Below are 16704 nucleotides of genomic sequence, written 5' to 3'. Positions count from 1 at the left end.
CGGCATTGAACCTCCGAGTTCCATAGGCTATAGAGTTTGTTAGCTTACGAAGCATGAGTAGATGCCTAGGCTGATACTACAAATAGATTAAATGCGCATTTACTGAAAAGATGGGTTCTACTGAGATTGGATAGTCTATATACTCTTCGTGTGCTAGGGCCTAGGGGAGAGGAGGAGATAAGATTTCATATGAGGTTACGTCACGCACAGTCGCACGCCTTCATTTTCATTATAAATGGAAAAGCCAAGAGAAACAAATTTCATCTAACTTTCCTTTGTGGCAGTCGGACACAACTCATCACAGTTATCTGCAAAATGCACTTTTCAAATCGGCACTTTTCAAATCGGATTATTGGGAGAGCCTCTAGTTCCAATGTTGGGGGGGACATGTCTCCCCATTTCCCCGGAATTTGTGCCCGTACCTACAGCTGAGACAACTTTCCAGCATGAGGAGAGGGGCATATCCTCCTCTGGCATTTATTGCAATTTGTGCCCAAATAGCGGAAGTGGAATTAATACATATTGATGAGTCTACTAAACTCACTACAGCACGAAGTTCAGTTTGAAATACTACAGAATACGATTCTTTTTTTAAAAAAATGGAAAAGCCCAGAGAAATCAATTTCATCTTACATTCCTTTGGGGCAGTCGGACACAAATCCGAAAAAGCGCTTTTTAAATCAGATTATTGGGGGGGACAGTCCCCCCCAGGTCCAACATTGGGGGGGACATGTCCCCCTCGTCCCCCCCGGGATTTGCGCCAGTGGTCAGAAATACTATGCACTGTCCGAATTTCAAGTTTCTAGCTTATGCGGTTGGGCCTTGGCACTGATCAGTAAGTCAGTCATTCAGAACTTTTTTTTATATATATATATATAGAAAGATAAATTTAATATTACTTGACCTAAACTTTATTATTAAATATCATACATTTTATTATCACAAAATTTAAGACAAAATTAGGGGCAGCTAAATAGTTTAAATAGGCCTGGATATAAAGAAAGATATCAATAATATCGAACCATTAAAATTCTAGTTCGAAAAATACATTCCCATTTTAAATAAATGCTTTTTTTTTTTTTAAATAAATTTGGTACTGGTGTTTAACACATTAATTTTTGCTATTTAAAAAATGTAAAGATGGTACTGATGTTTAACACCATTAATTTTTGCAATTTTAAAGAAAATAAGTATGGTACTGGTGTTTTAACACCAGTAATTTTTGCCATTTAAAAGAATAAAGAGGATACTGATGTTTAACACCATTATTTTTACTATTTTTTTAAAAAATAAAAATGTTATTGATTTTTAACACAATTAAGTTTTGCTATTTTAAAAAATAAAGATGGTACTGATAGTTAACATCATTAATTTTTGTTATCATAACAAATTTATAAAAGCCTTTTTACTACATTTTCTCAAAATAATAAGCGAAAAGTAATTGTCCGATTTGAATTTTTCATAGTGTATGATTCTTCTGGAAAACCATCGTCTGGAATCTTACGAGGCAACGTGAACCAGCTGGGAGATTTCGACGAGTGTATTAACATAGATGTGCAGCTAGATGATGCTGAGTACGGTTACTTGGAAGACCACCATGTTGCTGGAAAATATTGTCTCGCATTTCTTACTGCTGAAGTAACGGAGAGCAATCAAATGGAAGAATTTCGGCAAATGTCTGATCTTCTTCATTCTCATTATATGATGAGGAGTAAGTTTGAAGATGTAAGTATTTTTTGCTTTGTTTCACTCATTCTACCTCTCTCAGCAAATATAATAAAATCTTCATTGAATTTTTAGGTAAAATAAATGATAACGACAATATATATAGATAGATATATATATAGTTAAAATTTAGATAGAGTGCACATTAATTCGTGTGTAATTCCTTCCACTTGCAAGAGGTCCCACAATTTTTTAGGCAATACTTTTCAAAACGTAATCTCCCGCAAATCCAGCGGGTTTATAACTCTGGAAAGAGGCGTTTTCCGATCTATGCTTCTTCGATTTTTCTTCTTTCGTTTGATATAAGGAATCTACTCTTAAATATATGTTACAGAGTTCATTAACAACCCTGTAAATAAGCGTACAGATACAACCGAAATCTACATCATAATCTGGATTAATCTTGGCGTGGTAGTAGACGTTGATCTTCTATACAAGCATTTGCAATACAATTGGACCTCGATAACTCGAAGCTGTAGGAAATAGATGAAAAAAATCGAGTTATGAAGTTTTTCGAATAATCAAGGTGGCCATAACAAAAATTCGAGATACCGAGGTTTCTTGTTCCTCATCAAAATTGATTATATAACCTCTATAACTCGAAGATTTATTCATTCATTTTCGGTAACTCGAAATTATGAAAGTTTTCTTAAATTAAATAAGATGAATAGTGAAAATACAATACTAGACATGAGTAGAACACACTTATAGTACATATTAACAACAAATACAACTAGATAAAAGCATAGAGTTATAGTTTCGAGTTATCGAGGTCACATCAAGAGAAATTCGATTTATAAGGGTATATTTCGATTCGTAGAGGTTTGCAGATACGAAATTTCGAGTTACCAAGGTTTTATAAATATCATTATGAAACCGTTGAAATTCGACTTATCAAGGTTGTAATTTTCAATCATTCGACTTACAGAGGTTATTTTTACGTTGAGTGTTTGAAGAGTTCAAGGGAATGTAAAAAAGTCGAGTTATGAAGTAATTCGAGTTATCGTGGTCCAACTGCATTATGTTTTGCAAGCTTTTGGATCCTGAATTATTTGTCATTGACATGCAATAGTAGTAGAAATACATTTATTATTTCATGTATTTTACAGCCTGGACACAGATTGCCACGGTTTTCCAATATCAACTGGGCTTTCTGTATTCCATCGTCATGTTCTGCTTCTGACCTTGAAGAAACACTGAGAGCCACCTTGAGAGAATACAATGAAACTACAGGGATAAAGTTGGACGTCATGGTAGACCCTAAAATGTGCCAAGTAAAGGAGAACAAATTTCGACAAATGAGCAGAAATACTTGGTTAGCTATGTAAGTAGATTACAAAAAGCTAATAAATCAAGTAGGTAAAGTTAATTATTTTTTAAACAATAACTCTTTTACAAGGATTGATTGATTAATTGGGGTTTAACATTTCTTTTTAACACTGAGATTATATGAGACAAGGCATTCTGTTTAAAGTGGGATTCCACCACTATTCGAGTTTATATCCAAGTTTAAGTTACACACTGGCGATTGAACCAAGAATTAGGCAGAGAAGGCACACACAGAATCCATTTGGATCACAATGGCGCACTACAAACATTTTATTATCCACGAAACGAGAAGAATATTTGTAATTTCGAGACGAGACGAAGAATATTATGAGTCTCGTGGATAATAATTTTGGTACCTGTTGAAGTCTAGGCCCTTATATAGAGTCATTTTCAGCATTGTATTTAGAGTTCGACTAACACGTGATGCTAACTTAAGTATTTACAAATACGTTAGTTAGGTAAACGACGGTTTATACCGGAAAAGATCGGCTACGACCTTTCCGCAGGGTTATCCAAACACATTAGGAGAAATCAAAATAACAGAGAATAATGCTTTCTTACCTTGATTTCTCCAATGTACTTGGACAATGCTGTTGAAAAGTCGTGGCTGGCCGTTTTCGATATAAAATCGTTGCATTATCGTGTTTCTGACCAGAGAAGTACTTGAAGTGGTACGCAGGGACCTGCATGTGTTAGGAAAGGTTGCACCGAGTGCACCTCACATGTGAAATATTTTGCTTGAATGGGGTCCGTAGGGGGCGTGGCGACCATTTGAAAATCAGAACAAGGCATGCTACGAAACACCAGAAAACATGAACAAAATAGGAATCTATGATGCAATTGTTTAGAGACGCGGTATATATAGGTTTAAAAGCTAGCTGAATACGAATCTGACATCAAATGTTTACAAATCAAAATGGCCGATACAACATGGCAGACACGAATTACAAAAAACAGGCTATGGATCTGAAATTAGATATATAGAGATATTCGACGTCGCTATGTATGAATCGGATACCAAAAGTGTAAAATTCAAAATAGCGGATTCAAGATAGCGAGACAAAATGCAAAACACTGCTAAGGAACTGAAAGCAGGTAGGTAAAGGTGTTCTTGGTTACGGAGTTGGAATCCAATGTCAAAAGTGCAAAATGCAATATGACGGATCCAATATGGCGGACAAAATTGCGAAAGTACAGAATGGATATACGTGTATCGAGACGAGCCTGGGCTCCGTCTCGATCTCGTCTAGATTTGGAAAAGCACATCTCGGTCTCGAATTAGAGACGAGACCGAGACTAGTCTCGGTATCGGTACCATCCCCACTCATGAGAGTGGACATTAGTCATACATATGGCTCACACGTATACACGACATAATGTGAATCCAGAAAGACAGTTGTGGAAGCATAACAATGTTTTAACCTCCAACGTGCACTTTTCACTCTCATTTTTCGGATCTTCATTTAAATAACATTCGGAATTTATTCATCCCCTCGTTTAGACCACCTAAAAATAAAAAATCGGCAATTTTCCTGTGGATTAGACCTAAAAAGCTATAATCATGTCAAATTTCAACTTTCCATGTCAACCGGAAGTACCCGTTATTTTATGTCAGTTCATGCAGTTTTAGATATAGTTAGGATTAGGATACCCCAAAAAATTACCTTGTTAAAACTATTAACTAACAGTTCTGTGCTCTGAGCGGCCTTTATGTTTGTTTGGGTATAAACATTGATTAAGGACGCTGGTGATATTACAGTAACTCAAGAAAGTATTCAACTCGGTGCACTACTAACATTGAAGCACATAGAACTATAGATAAAAATGAAACAGAAACCGTACATATATTATGAACTTAATTATTTTATATATATATATTTTCTTTGATTATTTTTTGTATCAGTCATGAGATTGAGTTCAACAAGGTTTCTGTTGTTTGTCGACCAAACATCATCTATTTTTCCAACAAAATAATAATGCAAAAAGTACCGGAATCTTTTACAAAAATTAGTTTACATTTCTTTGTCGTTCTTAATTTGATTTTTCTATCCAAATATAAACAAGTAGCAGTGTCATCAGTGTACACCACCTGAAGGAGTTTGGTTTGTCACAGTGTGTACAATTTGAGAATAGAAGTTTAGGTTTTTGTATATCCGCTAACTTTCCATTCCTTCCTCAAAAATTTTACTAAGATGAATGAATATTTGAAAATAGGAAAAATTAAGTCTTTAGATTTATCTAGTAGAAAATCATTTAGTTTCTTTTTTAGTAATTTATTCCACGGACAAATTTAGTAATTTTGCATCCTGAGCATTATACTAACCCGCTAATCTCAACAACACTACGTGCAGTCCATTAGCCAGGAGGATATCCACAATTACCCTCATGGAAATACGTACACTGATTTTTTTATTGTCCATATTTTGGGATCAACTGGACGGATCAAATCTTTAACAAACTCAATTTGTAGCTTTTGACCGTGTACACCCTGGTCAAAATTGATGGCGATCTATCAAGTAGTTTTTGAGTTTGTTTTTTTGTTTTATTTCCCGGGCGAACAGACTAACAGACTGGGAAAATATGTAAAGGAGTTTTGGTAACTCAAACTCTTTAAAAATCAATCACAAGGAGCTTATATATATATATATATATATATATATATATATATATATATATATATATATATCATACTTGATCTACAGATTCCATTCGATCACGATCAAACTTGGCATAAAAATAGACCTTGACTTGCTTAGTACAGAACTTTCTTCCCCTAGTTATTGGCCATCGAAGCTGAGGTTTCAATTTAATAAAATTTTCGCCCAAAAAAAAAAAAAATCATTAGTTGCTGTTGAGAACAGAAAGTACGGGAAAATACATGGAGGAAATGTAATTGGAGGTTAAGCATTAATTGGAGGTTAAGCCTTAAACCGTTAAATGCTTAGCGAATACAATATATACTTATAATATTTTTTTAAAGCAACAAAATAAGATTTTTCCGTACTTTTGGAATATATTTTGGTATATTTTTTTAAATAATAAATACCCGAAATTTTATTCTGGATGGGGAATTGCTTGGACATTGTTAGCCCCATATTACGATAACAATATAGGAACTTGGGGGAAATGCCACGCAATAGGGAATACCGTACAGAGTATTAGCGCAAAACTGGAAAATATGACAACACTGAAAACATCTTTTTCACCTTTATAGTAGGACTGATAAGAACCGCCAAAAGTATCAAGAAAATATCTTTTCGTCGCGTGAGAAGACAATCTCAGCAAAATTTATTTTTGATATACAATATTTCACCGAAGGAACTTCAGACCTGGGTGCAAAATTTGGAAACTTTTACTATAAAATCTTCTTATAGGATCTATAATTAGAACTTACACATCGAAGATTTATCTCACATATTTTTGTTTCCTGTAAAATCTTCAAGATGTTTTATAATTAATGTTATATTTAACGAATGGTGCGAGAGGGGAATACCGCAAATTCTTTGTGGAGGTATTCCTCCACGAAGACAACCATTTACCTTGAACACTAGGAGATTTTTAACAAACAAATTTTAAATATATAAGAAGAAATCTAAGACTTGACGTTAAAAAGGCTTTAAGTGCCATTTTAATGAACATTTCGTTTTTAATGAGGAAACAAATTCAGAACATATGTCTGAGTTTGTCAACCATCACAAACTCCAATACCAACAATCGAATAAATTCTATACTACTGCAAAACATCATTTGAAAATACGTCCTATAAAGTCAGAAGGATGAAACAATTACGGATAATCAGAAAATGACAACGAGATTTTAAGAAAATGAACAGACGAAAAGAATCTAAGATCCTGATTCTTCAGGACACAGATGAAGAACTGTTATGTGATAGTGAAGTTATGAATTAAGGTGAATTGTATGATTATCACATTTCTCATATATATATTACATTGAAGAAGACGATGCTTTCATTTAAGAACCTTATTTTAACTGTTGAAGTGGAAATATTTTTCTTAATGTAGTGAATTCTCAGAGTGTATACTCATTTCCTTATTTTAATTTTATGTAACCTTTAGCTGTAACAATACGTTTGTTCTTCCATTTCAAAATTCTTGTTGGTTTCGTGGTGTTACTCATTGGTGTTCACGGTAATTCTGTACAATGCGATACGTTTGTTTAGTTTATTATTTTGGGGGTTTTAGGATTTATGTTTCTGGACTTTCGGCATTTATGTAGGGATGAGTAAATGCAAGACCAAGGCCAAGACCCGGGTGGTCTTGGTCTTGGTCTTGCACATCCAGTCTTTGTCTTGGTCTTGCAATGGAAACCTTGGTCTTGGTCTTCCTTGCAAGAGTCTTGCTTTTAAGAAATCTTATGCTTTTCATAGGAAAATTTTACTCTGGATATAAGGGATAAATTTTACAATGCACCAATAGTAACGGAAATACAATGTATATTTCTAAATATAATATAGTTTACCTCCGTGTGATGATAAGTACCGTTAAGTATGATGATATTGTAATACGTATGCGATGACCTTTTTTTTTTTTTTTTTTTTTATCAATGGCTGCCCACGCTTCACTACTTATATGATAAATCACAACTTTTCGTAATCTTTTTATATATTTTTTTAAACAGATTCAACACCCCACTGGTTTCCAAACTGAGGTAGCCTCCCTGAGACGAATGGAAGAAAATGAAGATGGCAGATATTACTGAAATATCATGAATTTACACTCTAAAGGCGTCAGATTTTTTTTTTTTCAACCACGATTAGCTATTCTTTGTATTGATCAAACTTCCAATTAAATATTGAGATTTTGTTTTACTAATTCCAATATGTGCTCTATGGGGCAGAAACATGGATATTACGCGAAAGCAATGAAAAAATTGGAGGCTTTCCAAACGTGTGCATGGAGGAAAAAGCAGAGAATTAGCTGGGTTGAACGGAAAACGAATGAGAAGGTGTTACAAATAGAAACAGTAGGGGAGAAATGAATAATTTTAGATGTAATTAAGAGGAGGAAGAGGAACTGGTTGGGATATTGGCTAAGGAGCAACTGTATTATGAGGGACGTGATAGAGTGTATGATGGAATGAAATAGGGAGAGGGACCAGGGAGACTGTAGTTGAAGGAAGATATTTAAACAGAAAATTGCTATGTCAAGACGAAGAGACTAGCTGAGGACCACCGTATATCGAAATGTCTCAGTTGCAGCAATTGATCTGCCAATAATGGCAGAATAGCTATGTTTAGCAATATTGGCCAAAAAAAGAGAAAAAAATTAAAATAATAATAATTATAATCAAACCTGTTAATATTTTAGAATTATTTGAGTGAAAACTGAAAACGACTCAACTGTCCGTGTCTTTGGAGTAAACTCAATTTATATAAATACAGAAAATAATGCCCTATATCAGAAAAACAAAATAAGGGCACCAAACTTCAAGCTATTTGAAATAACTGTACAATATAACTCTCACTTGTGAATATGGATAATTTATTGTTGTGTAATGTTATATCGCTCAATCCTCGTTATCCCGTTTACCTAAGGAGGCTAAAAGTTATATTGATAAACAATTATTCAACGTATAAGTATCTGCCCATGAAATCAAACTTGTGATTATATGCACTAAGTTTTTGTGAATGTCATGAAAATGTTATTTCGATATTAATTTTATGGGCACACATTCAAAATTTTCAACGGATGCTTGAGCCTCAGAGCCGAGGCCATACCCATGTAGTCGGCACCTATGGTGTATGGAATTACCGATATTCAATACTACATTTCTCTTTAGTTTTGGAAGAAGAACACCACTAATATGTTTTGAAATGAATATCTAGTTTATCGTCCCACGATTATGCACCGAGGCTAAGAGAGACGGTGATGATGAGAAATGAATGAAATGGTGGAATGAAGTAAGTAGGAGGAAACAGGAAAACACCGAGAAAACCCACGTGCATGGTGTTTGTCCACCAAAAAGCTTACATGGCGCAAGCTGAGATCAAATCAAGGACCCCATGCACCAAACGTAAACGCTCTGCCACTGAGCACCGCGGCCATAACATGTTTTAGTTTACTTTTCGCTTATCTGCTTCTTATGGACACAACTATTCTTCGTATGATTTCTCAAAATCTAATCATGGGGGGTGGTAAATGAATCAAATTATGACCAAAGTAAATCAGACACTGAAGTTCTTATACCTGGTCTCGGTAGTCTTCTAAATGCAGGCATGCATCGAAATTCAGCACCAATGACACATTTCTTTGTGTGCAACAACCTTTTGATTAGAATGACAGCTGTGTGGCTTGAAAACGAGTAATAACTACAGAAAATGTAAACAACCGATTCAGAAAGCGACATACTGTAGCTATATGGTACAGGAGCAGATCAACTCACGTGAATTGCATAGCTACTGGGAACACATTCACTCCAGCGGCATTTTTACTGAAGCCAAGAAATTCAAGTGAAAGATGTAATGATTTTTTTCTCCTTCCTTTTTATATTCTATATAAAAAAAATCAAGTAGTACCGATACTTGTGCAAGACTCTTGCTCAAGAGTCTTAGTCTTGTAGGTATGGTCTTGGTCTTGGTCTTGCACCCCTTGGTCTTGGTCTTGGTCTTGCATGCAAGACTCTTGCAGAAACTGCAAGACCAAGATTCTTGCGCTCATCACTACATCTATATCTATGTTATCCCGTTACGTATGAGGGATGACATCCTTCGGCGAGTACACAATCCGGGGAAGGGGAAGGAAGAAAGGATTGGGGAAGGAAGGAAGCGGCCTGGGACCTATATGTTAGGTACCACCTCCCCCGGCACTTGCCTGATGTGAGTGAGAAAAACCCAGGAAAACCTCATTCAGGGTGAATGGCCTGAAAAGCTTTTTACACCTTTTCGACCGTGTGCCCTACCTGGAATCGAACCCGGGACTGCTCGCACCAGATTATTATTTTTATCCCAACACAATTATATTTTTTTCACTCTTCGTACAAACAGAAGGAACTTCGAAAGTTTGAGCTTCATTGGCCACAAAATAGCTTCACAGTTTTGTGTCATTCTTAGAATTATGCCATTCCTCCACTTTCATCTACTGCTTTAAGAATGTCGGGAAATATATACTAACATATCTGGTAATCTATATGTTAATATAATAGAGCAATTTCAGATGTTGCTTACAAATAAAGAAAATATGTCTATGTAAACATGCCACAAAACCGTGTAAACATGGCGGTCTTTAGACAATGACTGTTCCAAATCTGTAGAGATTTTTAGTTTCATTGAGTCTTTGTACTGTTACTGTAGTAAATGTTACAATTTAAACATTATCTAAAAGTTGTATCTCACAAAATTATGTATTTCGTACAATAACACGGATTTAATTGTTTTTATTTAATTGATGTTTCTGATTTATTTCATTTCAGAATTTTCTTTGGATCAATACTTGCAATAACAGCATATTCATCAATTAGAGATTATTTTGCGAAGTCCGACACTGCTGGTAAGGTTTGCTTTTCAAGTTGAGTTACAACATAGTAATAGTACTATATAGTAATAGATTAAAATTATTTTTCCGTGTGTCTAAGTCATACTGAAAGTATTACATTTACTAATGAATAATAATTATTCGCTAAAGAAGTTTAGAAGTTTTAAAATGATCATTCCAGCTAAATGCTCTTTGACGTCACAGTTTTTGCTGATATTCTTAGTAAACCACATGGGGAAAGGAAGAAACCAGACGTTGCAGGTAACCAGACGCTGATAAAAGGCAGTGGTTACAGGAAAACAAGACTATCTATTGCTTTGTCGATGGGTTTTCAGGCCGACTCACCCAAAAGGATTTTTAAAAATTTCGGTAAATTAGAAAGTAGGTTCTATATTATCTTTACGACCAGTAAATAAAAATGAGCTTGAGCACTATCGTCAAAAAATAGATTTTTTATAATAGTTTTTATATTTAAACCAGGTGGATCGTCCACTCTTGTGTGACCAACAGCACCCAATTTACCTGGTTACGGATTTTTATGTATGTAGAAACTATATGAATAGTGTAAATTGGGGTTTCTTAACCTGGAAGTCACGAAGGGAGGAGAAAAGCAAATGTAATTAGGATCTAGTGGCCATGAAATAAATCTGTAAAGATTATTTTCATAAATATTTTTAATCCTATACTTATTGTCAAAGATAGAAAAGAATAGTAAACAAATAAAGAATTATTTTTTAAAAAAATAGAATAAAAGAGGAATAAATCTGGTGAAAAATGGTAGAAAAAGATTGATCTCGTTTCGAATCCTTCGTTATTCTTAGCAGAATTGTGGATATGCGTAAGGATTACACAAATATCCTACTGTAAGCTATAAGCAGTAAATATCAAAGAGGATATTATAAACTGAAATTACTTATTGAGATCGTTGGTAAGAAGATGTTATAAAAGTGGAGTCGTGAAATGAAGTAAGTTGAAAGAGCCTGGCGTAGATTGTTTTTTTCGTTAATGTATTTATCTTTCTGTAAAAGAATTGATAAAAAAAAACTTTTGTAAACCGACAATCTCTTTATATCTTTTTTTCCTTTGTTATAATCTTTGAAAGATGTAAGAATTTCTATCACTTTAAAATAAAAATTAAATCTTACAGGTTTACATTCCACCGTTATACTGTGTAGGTTAAAAGAAGACCGTAATGATGAGAATGATTGAAATACTAGAATGAAGTGAATTGGAGGGAACGAGAGAATTCTGAGAAAATCAATGCACACTTTGTCCACCACAAAGTGCACAGGGATCGAACCAGAATAGTAGGCCTACTGATGTCACTTGGCTTAACGTTTCTCTGATTGGCTGAGAGATGTCACGTTACCTGATCACATGATATCACATCATATGGGTTAATGCCCTCTTAATTTTGGTAACGGTCCCTTGGCCGATCTCCTACATTTTGAAAATTACCAAATTTAAAAATTTGATACAGTAGTATAAGACCGGGTGTGTACTTCTATAAGTTTGGTTTAAAAAATCCCTTTCATGGTTTAAAAAAATGCCAACAATGTAAATTTTGGAGGTTTTGACCTATTTTATCCAATGTGATGAGGCCTTGTTACTTTATCTGGATGCATGAGTGAATATAGGGGTTCATTCTCTTTCATAAGACAAGATTACATTGGATTCTCTTCAACCCTCTTAAATTTTAGGATGGGTACCTAGGATCACCCCTTAAATTTGGAATTGTCAAACATCAAAATTTGGTAAATGTTTTCTAGGAATCAAATATGCACCACTGTAGTCTTGGATAATCCATCTCGTTCACTTTCATGGGTACAAAGTTGACAAAAGTTCACAAATGTGGAGGTTTTTTGACCTATTTTATACTCTTTGGTGAGAGTTAATTATCTTATATGGTTACACTATAAGTATGTGTACAGGGGTTCATTATCTTTTATAATACATTGATATATTGACGCACCCCTCTTAAATTTTGGGTAGGATACCTAGGACCACTCCTTAAATTTGGGGATATTTAAAATCAAAATTTGATAAATATTTTCTAGGACTCAAATATATCACTGTAAATTTGGATGGTCCTGTTTATTCCCTTCTGTGGGTAAATAATTGCCAAATATTAGTATTTCCACGTGTTCACGATGTGGTTGGTTATTGTCCTAATTTATGCTCTTTGGTGAGCCTTGAACGCATTATAAGGTTATATGATTGTATATTTAAGTACAGTTAGTCCATTTTCTTTTCATAAGACATGGATGCATTGATGCTCCCTTTCAAAATTTTGGAGGTGTACATACCTCTTAAATTTGGGAATTGTCAATAAACAAAATTAGTAAACGTTCTCTACGACTCAAATATATAACTTTGTAAATTTGGGTTATCCTGCTTACCCATTTCTACGGTTAAACAATTACAAAATATTAGTATTGCCACGTGATTGGCTATTGGCTTATTTTATTTACTCTTGAGAAGAAGTGGAAGTCTGATGAGGACACAGTTATTGTGTTAAAACTGTTACGTGATTGTTTTTTTTCCACATATTATCTCATAGCCTTGCTCAGTGTGTTATTGTGGTTTAGTAATTTTTGCTCAGTGATATATAAATGTTTAGATTGTGAAATTTTAAACAACATTTTAGAACTATTTTTTAAAACTTTAAAGCTTTTCAATTATAGCAAACAATTTTCAAAATAAAACATTTAGTAAAACAAATGTAACAAAGATGATCAAACACAAAAATAAAACAAAATTTTCATACTAAAAACTTTCAAACTGGAAATTTCAAATTAAATTTTCAAATTAAACATCTTCAAACCAAAAAAATTAAACTAATAATTCTCAAAGTAAAAATTAAAAAAATTGAAACCATCGAAACTTTTGAGCAAAAAAAAAAAAAAAAAAAAAACTTTGAAATGAAATTTTGATCAGTGAAAGTGATCAGCCAATCAGGTTGCATGAAGAATAACTTTTCACCAATGACCTTAGACTATGAGTAGATGGAAAGTTATTCTATCAAACTTCAAAAGTGAGAAATTGTTGTTTCATATCAGTCGGTTTTAATAATTACCTACCAGGTGCCACAGAACCTTTCACTTTAAAAAAGCTCTACTTTATTCTGTAGTAAAACAAATAGTAAGAAGCAAAAATATTGTGATAAAAAACGTTTCACTGTGAATCGTCAAACTTTATTCCGTTTTCAATTATTCGATTAACAAATAATTGGCTTTCAATTATTCAAGTACATCTATGATCTAAGAGTATGAGTCGCGAATATAAATCCTTAAATTCAAAGTGTGAAATTGTTGCTGTATATCAGTAAGTTTTAATAATTATCCATCAGGTTTCAACTCCTAAACTTTTCAATCAAACACTTTAGGCTGTGTGTCAGAACTACAATACTTAGGTTCAAAACTTTTCAAACTAAAACAAAAAGTTTCGAAACAGTGATCGAAAAATTTAAACAAGACATTTTCAAAACATTTTAGAAAAAAGTAGATATTCCACCAAGATTTTTTTTTTTTAACCAACAACCTTAGCCTATGAGTCGTTACTGCAGTTCTAAGATTCAAAGTGTGAAATTGTTAACATATATCAACGAGCCACAATCATTACGTATCGTGTTTTAATCCCAAAGTTTGAACCTAGAGGTAGGAATCAACCAATCGGATTTCAACAAAGATAACTTTCCACCAATGATCATACACTATGAGTTGTGACCAAAATTCAAAGTGTGGAGTTGTTATTATGTTATATCAATTGGTAGATTCGAAGTCCTAAAATTTTACACCAATAACCTTGGACTATGACTTGTCCATAAGTTTCAACGTGTTAAGATGATATATTGGGTCATCCTCAAATTTAATTTTTGGCAAGTTCCGATACTTATAAGTATCGGAAATTTTAAAGGCAACTCATCAATGTGTAGTAAACCAATAAGACATTTTATATTGTCAATCTGTGAAGAATATTTAATGCTGGAGCGTAAACTGAGAATCGAACTTTTGATTGTAGGTTCTCAGTATATTTAAATTTTATGTTAATTTTTTACAGAATATTGTGAGAGTCAGAGACAAATATGAATAGAAGAGAATATGAAACTGATAACACTATGTAACATACATTTGGTCCTTGAAGTCTAATTGTTATTTTCTAACAGCCTGTGGTCAAAGAAAACTGAAATTCTATATTTTAAATAAACTTTGATTTTTGTGACGTATAGACGAAAAAATGTGCTTAAACTTACCTGTATGAACTATGTAATTTCTGAGGTATTTGAAGTTCGTTTTCAATTACTTCCCATCTGAAAACACTGAACGGCTATGTCTGTCTTATGCTGCAATACCATGAATTTGGAAGGAACCAACTGACCACAGTCCCATCTGATATTTCTGCATAGCGGACCCATCGAAACGAGTCCCGACATGCTATTGTCGATGGCTCCACTTTTATACAGCCTCCTGTATCCTGTTCCGCTCCCTCCCCGAGAAACCGAATAACTCTGAAGTACATGACTCGTCAGACACTGATGATAAAGATATGTTATAATTGTAATGTTATAATTATAATTGACTGATCAAGATATTTTAATTTTATTATTTGCTTTTATAACATGTATAAAGGTTGTGCTTGAGATACGAAGCAAGGAATTTGAAACTATTAGAAGAGGTTAATATGAAACGGCACTTACATTGTGATTTTTGTCGTAGCTGAAGTAAAACGTCGTAGGCTCCGTCTCCTTTGTAGCTTACGTAACTTTTAGGGGAATGACAAGTTTAGAATTCAAGTATAGATTTGAAATGTTTGTTGAGGGAACGTATGTGTGTACTTTTTATATATAAAACTGCTGAATGCAATCCGCATGCCTTTCATTTTTTTTGTTTGGAAGTTCCGTGTGTATGTTTGACAGAATAAAATAAGTTGTGACCTTATTTTGAAGAAGCGGATTAGATCCTGGAAACAACCCTGATTTAATTTATTCAATTTAGACAGTTAATATTTTATATTTAAGCCATCTTTGAATTGTTTACATAGATTTTTACGGAAGTTTAAGTATTTTCAATAATTTACAATAACAACAATTACAATAAAATTTGATATACTACAATATAAACATGTATGTGAAAACTACGTAAAATAATCTACCTTACTCGGATTTATTATTTTTAGTAGCAGAAGCTAAAGGCAGATGTCTCTCGAATGCATTTTCGCTTCAACGGAACGTGGAAACTTTGCTTAATACAAGAACATCCAAAGATGAAATAAAATGTCTTCATGGAATACGAGGTTTAAGCGCCATTGCACTTTTATTGTGTCACAAGTTAATGGCCGTTTTCTTTCATCCTTTCGTCAACAGAACTGAAATGGCAGAGGTATGTTAATTCTGAGTATTCCTTACTAAAATATAATGTCTTTGAATTTTAGAAGTCAATAAAAAATCTTGTATACAACAGAGAATCCACAAAACCAGGGATTAATATAAGGTTTTTAAAATTTTACATTTGCAAAAATTAAGACTGTTCGGGAACTAGTGCTATTCCTATTATGAATGGGGTCAAAATAGCGACTCGAATCCTGTACTGTTTTTAGAAGAATCCAGTGGAGTAAATCTGCATCATAATGGCGCCCGAATAGGGACGTCCTTCAACGTACAGAACTTGTACTTGTCTTATATTAATAATAATTGAGAGCCGAATTGTTAACGAAATACCTATACGTAGCCACATACTCAATGAAAATTACTATTTCACTTGTTTCAAATTCAAGAATTATTTATGAAAAAACAAAATAACCATCAATTTCTCTGTCAAGGAAAAACAACTGTGATAAACTTATTACACAATGCCTATCTTTATGAATGGGACATTGACCCATCTCTGTCAAGGGGGTTATATCGGTAATCGGTTATAACGTGTAAGTTTATTTGAATCTCTTTGCATAAACATTCAATTGTTTTAGCTATATTTTGCAAACCATCTGAAGAAATCGAGCTTGACTTTTTTTGAACATGTAAAGCACTGACAGTCCTGCATTTATGTCAATAAATAAATCATTCCAGGGTTCTTTGAACAAATCGAAATTTATATAAGTCAAATTTTTATCATAACCTAAGATTTGCCGCAAACACGCATGAAAAGAATACTTCTTAAATATC

At 33.7% G+C, this 16704-nt stretch overlaps 1 protein-coding gene across 2 annotated transcripts in view; it reads left to right on the top strand.

The window, feature by feature from the left end:
* Nucleotides 1-16704, top strand: part of LOC145670236 (nose resistant to fluoxetine protein 6-like) — a 158032-nt gene that overhangs the window by 87102 nt on the left and 54226 nt on the right. Inside the window, exons 3-6 of one of the 2 annotated variants that reach the window (XM_081738632.1) lie at nt 1466-1725; nt 2835-3049; nt 10483-10559; nt 15723-15922. In XM_081738632.1, the coding sequence (XP_081594758.1) occupies nt 1466-1725; nt 2835-3049; nt 10483-10559; nt 15723-15922 (752 nt within the window). Of the gene's footprint in view, nt 1-1465; nt 1726-2834; nt 3050-10482; nt 10560-15719; nt 15923-16704 lie in introns of both variants that reach the window. The other variant, XM_081738631.1, reaches the window with a different exon arrangement.

This window comes from Thermobia domestica, chromosome 14 (genome assembly GCF_964235325.1).
Source record: "Thermobia domestica chromosome 14, izTheDome1.hap1.1, whole genome shotgun sequence".
NCBI classification, from domain to species: Eukaryota; Metazoa; Arthropoda; class Insecta; order Zygentoma; family Lepismatidae; genus Thermobia; species Thermobia domestica.
This window is presented reverse-complemented; position numbering and strand designations above follow the sequence as displayed.